Genomic DNA, 7,120 nt, shown 5'->3' with positions numbered 1-7,120 from the left:
CCATCACCTCCGTGATCACGCTATCACAATCCTTTATACCTACGTCAGATGCCAAGATATGAACAGGCTTCTTACTCTTCTCATCCACGCCATCTTCAATAGCACGCTCCAACACTCTTTTACCATTTTCCTTGATGAGAAGGTGACCTTTTACCACATCTAATTCCCTTAGCACATCCTTATTACCAGGTTCAACAGTTAAGGCTTCAACCAAATCCAATTCAGCTAACGAAAACCTTTTCAACTTCATATAAGCAACCGCCCTTCGAAAAAGTGCTTTAACATTACAAGAAAATGTGTCCAAAATCATGGAGCACATACCTGCAGCAGCTCTGTATTCCTCAAGTTTCAAAGCACAAGCAGCCATATTAGAAATAAGGGAAACAGCAAGGTCAGATAATGATTGAGTATCTTCACCTCCAATATTTCCCAGACACAAACTAAGCAGTTTACAAGCTTCATCATAACACGCTGCGGCCACCTCAAAGTCATTTTGCCTAAAAAACCGTTTCCCTTATCTTTAAGCTCCCTCACCTCAGCTAAAGCTAACCGAATTGATCCCTGCATTTTCATAAAATAGCCTAACATCTTATCCCCATCATCCTCCATAAACCCATCGCTAACATGGGCACAAGCAAAAGCTTCAAGAAACTTATAATGAACAGTAGAAGAAGACATAATTATACTACCGAAAAAGTGGATACAAGTATTTAACTCCGAATTTAACAGAAAATAAAGATAATCTAGCAATAGTCCCTCAACCCCCAGAAAAGATACGACTAAAAATCCAGCACCAGTTGGTAGCTTGCACAAAAACACCACCAAAAAATCCAAAGCCGATGAAGCTGACCAACAATATTGAATTTAAAGAGCAAAAGGGAGTGCCGAAAATCTGGACTGTTAGATTGCTTCTAAATGAATTTTAGAGCACTGTGAGGAAATAGACTCTTCATTTCTTTTAGAAAATGGAGAGAATCTTAATTGCATTAGAACCTAATATCTACTCCCTCTGATACAGGCAAATGATAACATTTAGCTAAAACGGACGATCCACACCAATGGTAACATACCTTATTTAGCCTAAAAAATGACTTTGTTACCCTTATACCTCATTACCTATTTACATGTTTGTCATCAAATGGTCACTCACACACTCACTCAATGTTTAATTACACAATATATTATTCTTGTGGCCTCCTTCAAAACTTCCAACTTTACCCTATAATTTCCAATTTTTTTTAAATAGCCCATTTTTTTCTTATGCTACCATTTGTGACGGCACCATTCCGTCATAAGCTTGTGACATTTCATCAGGAGCAAATGGAAGGACAAATGGAAAGGGGATCTAGGAAATTACAAGCTTGTAACGGTCAAAAATAAGATGGTGTGAATTACTAAGTCCTCAGTCTAGACCTGGCAAAACGGGTCAACAGGTCGACTTCGGGTCGGGCCATTTCAAGTCGGGTTAGTTAGGATCTCTCATTGATTTCGGGTTAATTCGAGTAGGGACGGGTCATTTCGGGTTTCGGGTCTATTTCGGGTTTGTTGGTCGGGTATGTTTCGGGTCAAGCGGGACGGGTTGTTTCGGGTCAGCTCATTTTCGGGTCAATGAATAATAGAGAAATAGTAGCTATTTCAAGTCTTTTCGCTTCAATTATTAGAGTTATATTTTATTGGATCATTTTCGGGTTTGGTGATTTTGGATCGGGTCATTTTCGGGTAGGTTTAGTTACGTGTCAAGAAATATCGGGTCATGTTCGGGTCGAGTCAGGTTAATTCGGGTTTTTGGGTCACATTCGGGTAGACCTGGCAAACAGGTCGGGTCGTGTCGTGTTCGTGTTCGTGTCAATATTAAACGGGTCACCACTACCCCAACCCTAACCCGACCCAATTATATAAACGGGTCATTTGTCTCAACCCTAACCCGACCCATTTAATTTTTCTATAACCCAACCCGACCTGTTTAACCCATTTATCTTGAAGCGGGTCAATTTTAACCCACTTAACCCGTTTAACCCAATAAACTAATACAATAAACTACCTTTTATAACTTTATTATCTTAAAAATGATAAATGAAAATGCTAATTTTAAGTTGTTTTGTTGAATCATTACCTCAAGCCAAATATATTATGACAATTTTAAATAAATGGGTTATTCGTGTCGGGTTCGTGTCAAAAGACATCAACCCTAACCCGATCCATTTAAGTTTCGTATCGTGTCGTGTCAACCCAATTACTTAAATGGGTCAAACCGTCTTGACCCTAACCCGCTAACTTCGTGTCGGGTTCGTGTCGTGTTTTCGGGTCATGTCAGTGATTGCCGCCTCTACATTCGGGTGATATAATTGAAGTCATTTCAAATCTCGTGTCAACTATTTAGATTCTTTGTTCTCTCTTTTCATTTGACACACCAGATTTAAATAATTCACTATTCGGATAAGGATGTAAGACCAAATTTTATTTCAATGCCAATATAAGACCATCCTCAAGCAGTGGTCGCGCTAATTAGGTCGCGACCCGATTTTACTCTTAATCCCACCTTATTAATCTTGACCCATTTTCACCTCCCAAGCAAAAGGTCGCGACCTAGGTTATCAACCCAATCATTTTTCACCTTTCAACCCTTTTTGTTTTGTTTACGACCAATGATAATTTGACACCTATTGGGTCACCAATTGACCTCATAAGGTCAAGAGCAACCAAAGAGGTCACAAATTGACCTTATAAGGTCAAGAGCAACCAAAAGGTCACGCTAATCTCATGCTTAATTGTTGATTAAGGCGACCCAACAAGGTCGCGACCTACCTCGTGATCCTGCTTGGGGATGGTCTAACAAAATCCGCACCAATCAGACCTTAGCTAATTCAGTTCAGTTTAGGACTTTAGGTAAAATTCGTTTTTATTCATAAAATGTTCGTATAACTCCCCCACTTAGATCGCTCACTCGGATAATCAGTCTAAAGACTCCGTACAGTATGAACAAAATAAAACCAATGGTTTCTCGCAAAAATAAAATAAAACCAATGGTTTATTTGTAAATTGAAATTATAAGCAAACCAAACAGTTTGGGCAATGGTTTTTTCTATTCATATAAGAGTAATTAATAATGGCATAAACAAAAGACATCTAACAAATGAATCAATGAATTTTTCTACATAGAACTAATACATATAATCAACGCTAATCACTAAACCAAAGTAGAGCATTTAGAGGTAGCCGGATCATACAAAGCAGGCAACAAATACTTCTTCCCATTCACACCATTCGCATTATAACTCGCTCCGGTACTCGAATCCACCAACAAATTACCCGCATAACCCGGGTACGCTCCTTTACCGTATACTCCTGGACAAGCTGAAGCAACCTCAAGTGGAGCCTCTTTAGGACCTTGGTAAAACCCGTTTCCAAACGGGTTTGTTACGGTCCCGGCCAATAAAGTAGCCACGTTCATCACCATCCCATCTACGCCCACATCGTTGTTAGGGGCAACCAATGGTGGGCTTTGTGGGCCGTAGATGGGCTGGTGAAATGGCCAGGCACATTGTCCTGGACATTGAGTCTCAGAATTTCCTACCCAAATGTAGGCGAATTTCTGTGGCCCCTTTCCGCTCGAGGCGTGTGACCCACACCTACTCGAGCAAAACATAGGGGCTACAACATCAGACGCGGTCAATACTACATTGACCGCGTTCACATGCTCGCCTTTTGAAGCAAGCGCAACAATTTGCTTGTTAGTTAGTGACTTTCCGAATGAGTAGCTCTCATCAATGACTTGTCTACCTAAGGTGAGTGAAAGGGAAGATTGTTTTTTGTTAGCCAAGTGGTAGTATTTCCCAATAGAGTTCCACCACGTGGCAACAGATGGTTGGTGTTGGTGGGCTGATTTGGTGGATGAGAGGGAAGTGATGAAATCCGACACAATTCCTCGTTGTGTCGGGGTGAATTTCCCGTACCAGATTAAGTTGACGGAGATTTTACCGGATAGAAGCGGTCCACGGTGGTATTGGAGGAGAGATGATGACATAGAAGGATCATCAACTATTGGTTGTTGCTCATGTAACTTGGTTCGAGACGCCGAAGCGAGGTTTATGACCGTAACAAATATGAACAAGATTTGGATGAGTTTATGAGCCATGATGTTTGTTGTTTTAATTGGGTTTAGAAGAGGTTTTGGGTAAGAGTAGTGAGATTGAGAAGTTGTTGGATGAGTGAGTAGGGAAAGGGGGTGTGGGGAGGTATATATAGGGGGAATTAAAGGGAAGGTGTATAGAAGAAGACGCGCAAATGAGACCTCCCTCCAATTAAAGTTGGGTGAAGTTTGCACGAGAAAGGAGGGTGGTGGTGGTAGTAGAAAACAAAGGTTTACAGCTTATTGGATACGTTTGGGTAGTACAGTAGCAGCTAGTTATGGGCTGGCAATATTAAATCTACAACGTATACTTACTCTAGAAAGATGTGCCTAAATTAGACAAATTAGTTATTTTCACCTTTTTAAAGTCTCTTTTATCAAAAAGTACTAGTTATAAATTAGGACGGAAATCCAAGAGTTAAACTAAATTAAGTAGTATAAGTTCATCGCAAATCCTTATTTTAAAAATGGGCTGTTTTCCCATCTGAAATAAGACCGATAAATTGTTGTCATTTTTTAAGAAAATATAACCATTTAATCCACAAAATGTTATTACTAGAAGTGTTACTTTTTACCTTGAAAATGATGTCAGAAATAATGGTAACATGTTATCACAAAATAAAAAAAAATTATTGTAAAATGACAACATGTTGCTCGTCTTATTTCAGACGGCAAACAGTTGTCTGAAACAAGACGCACTGTAAGTTCATATCTAAAAAAATGATTTCATGTTAGCCGAGATTAGTTTGAATGTATAATGTGTCAAATACGGAGTTTATTATGTCAAATTGCAGATTAGGTATTATTTACAGGATCGTTAAATGAACTTGAGAGGCTCAGTTCAATAAGATAATTTGAGGTTTCATATAATAAGAAAACTTAGGCTTTATAACAAATACTTCCTCCTATTCCCGATAACTGTCCCATTGTTGAAATGGCACAAGAATTAAGAAAATGGGTGATTTGACGGAAATGGACAATTAAAAGTACTAATAGGATGGGTTAAGGGTGGGTTGTGTTGTAAATAATGAAAAATAACAAGGGTAGTATAGTCATTATGTAAGAAAAAACATTACAAAAAAGGGACAATGGGACAGTTACGTAAATAGACGAAAATGAATAATGAGACACTTATCGCGAATAGGAGAGAGTAGTAGACTAGTAGGTAAATTTAACATTCAGTTAACTGAGCATAAGAAGCCCGTTTTAAGGACTTTTTGAATATGTTATTAGACGCCGCTCCAGTTATTATGAAGTTGATTTCATTTAAATTAATAATGACTTTGGATACATGTATTTGACCGAGTGAAGTCATTATTAGGTCATTGGATCATCCTTCTTGACTCAGATTGGAATCGGGTCAAATAATTGAATTAATATTAATATAATGGCATAGATTTGGCCTCTAAGGAAGTAGAGTCAAATAATGTCCGCTCAAAATGTGACAAAAACAAAGAGGGTGTAGTTGGATGAGGTAGAAGGGGAAGTAGGAGAAGGGAGAGACAGGCTGGAGGCAGAAGAGTGAGTAAGCAGTCCAACTGGCAAAGAGCGGAAGCCTCTCGCCTATCCTGCTGGCTTGACTTTTTAATTACCAGAAATATGGGTCCCCACCCGACGCGCATCACTTACGCTAACCAACCTCCTCGAACGGGGACCAAACTGGATTATCCGAGTTTGGATCACTTCTTTAATTTCCTAATTACGGAGATTAATTAATTTGTTAATCGAGTTATTTATATTTTTCGTTTTGTAAATTACAGTATAAAATAAGATTATCTTATAAGTTTAGCATTCAATTAGACTTGGTAAATGGGTCAATCGGGTCGGGTCAGTTCGGATCTCTCATTGATTTCGGGTAAATTCGGGTCGGAACAGGTCATTTTGGGTTTCGGGTTTGTTGGTCGGTCTATTTCGGGTCAAGCGGGTCGGGTTGTTTCGAATCGGGTCATTTTCAGGTCAATCAATAAGAGAGAAAAAGTCATTTCAAGTTTTTTCGGTTCAATTAGAGTTACATTTTGTCGGGTTCTTTTCGGGTTTGGTGGTTTCGGATCGGGTCAGTTACGGGTCAAGAAAGCTTGGGTCATGTTCGGGTCGGGTTAATTCGGGTTTTCCGGTCACATTCAGATGATGTAGTTCGGGTCTTGGGTCGGCCTCTTCGGGTCAGGTCAAACACACCTTATACTATTATATTCCCTCAAATTCACAATAAACTGTCCCTTTTATTTTGACACAAAAATTGATGAAACACACTACCACACTATATAATTAAATTTGGACCACACAAATACATTATCCCACCATACAATTAAATTTGAATCACACAAACACTTATAAAAAAACAAGATAAGGAAGTTATTTTGAATAGAAGTAAAAGAAAATAATGTTGGGTAACATCCAATACAAGGTTTTAATTAAAATATTACATGTAATAATGTTGCACATGTAACATAGGTGAGTTAAATGAATCGGTTAGTCTTGCTGAAGATGGGTCGGACCAAGTGACGGATAATGCCACTCACAAAACGAATAGGGGGACAAGGTGGGGGCACCTCCATGTGCTTCTCTCTCTCCTCTATTTGGATCATTTGTGAGAGGAAATGGTATCCGTCACTTCAAAGTGACGGATACGTGCCGTTTTCAATGAGATTTTGTGTAAATGAATATGATTCATTTGTTTTTACAATTGCGTAAAACATATGAATGTGATTAATTCATTTAAGGGTAACGTGAGAAGTGATTTTATTATTATAAAATCTAACGTCTTTTCACAATGCTATATAAAGGATTGAAATCCTTTGGAAAAATATATCTCATAAAATATAATCAAACAAGGTGACTTAGCTTGGTAGAAAATAGCAAGTCGGGTTTGAGGGTGAGAGTCAGTACAACGAGTGTTTTATACAATAATTTAGGAGGTTACTCTAGAGATAATATTAGTGGCATTGACTAATATTACTGGAGGGCTAGAGGTTGTTATCTTATATTATTGTG

The 7,120-nt window shown here is 38.6% G+C and overlaps 1 protein-coding gene across 1 annotated transcript; it reads right to left on the bottom strand.

Moving 5' to 3' along the window:
• Positions 1-3,064: 3,064 nt before the first annotated feature.
• On the bottom strand, positions 3,065-4,319 carry LOC141605297 (protein PHOSPHATE-INDUCED 1-like). The gene has a single exon (XM_074424004.1). It carries the CDS (start codon positions 4,133-4,135, stop codon positions 3,188-3,190), a length of 948 nt encoding a protein of 315 aa, XP_074280105.1. The 5' UTR covers positions 4,136-4,319; the 3' UTR covers positions 3,065-3,187.
• Positions 4,320-7,120: the final 2,801 nt, after the last annotated feature.

Source organism: Silene latifolia, chromosome 10 (assembly GCF_048544455.1).
Source record: "Silene latifolia isolate original U9 population chromosome 10, ASM4854445v1, whole genome shotgun sequence".
In the NCBI taxonomy this organism is placed as follows: Eukaryota; Viridiplantae; Streptophyta; class Magnoliopsida; order Caryophyllales; family Caryophyllaceae; genus Silene; species Silene latifolia.
Note: the sequence above shows the minus strand (reverse complement) of the source record. Positions and strands in the feature narration are given on the sequence as shown.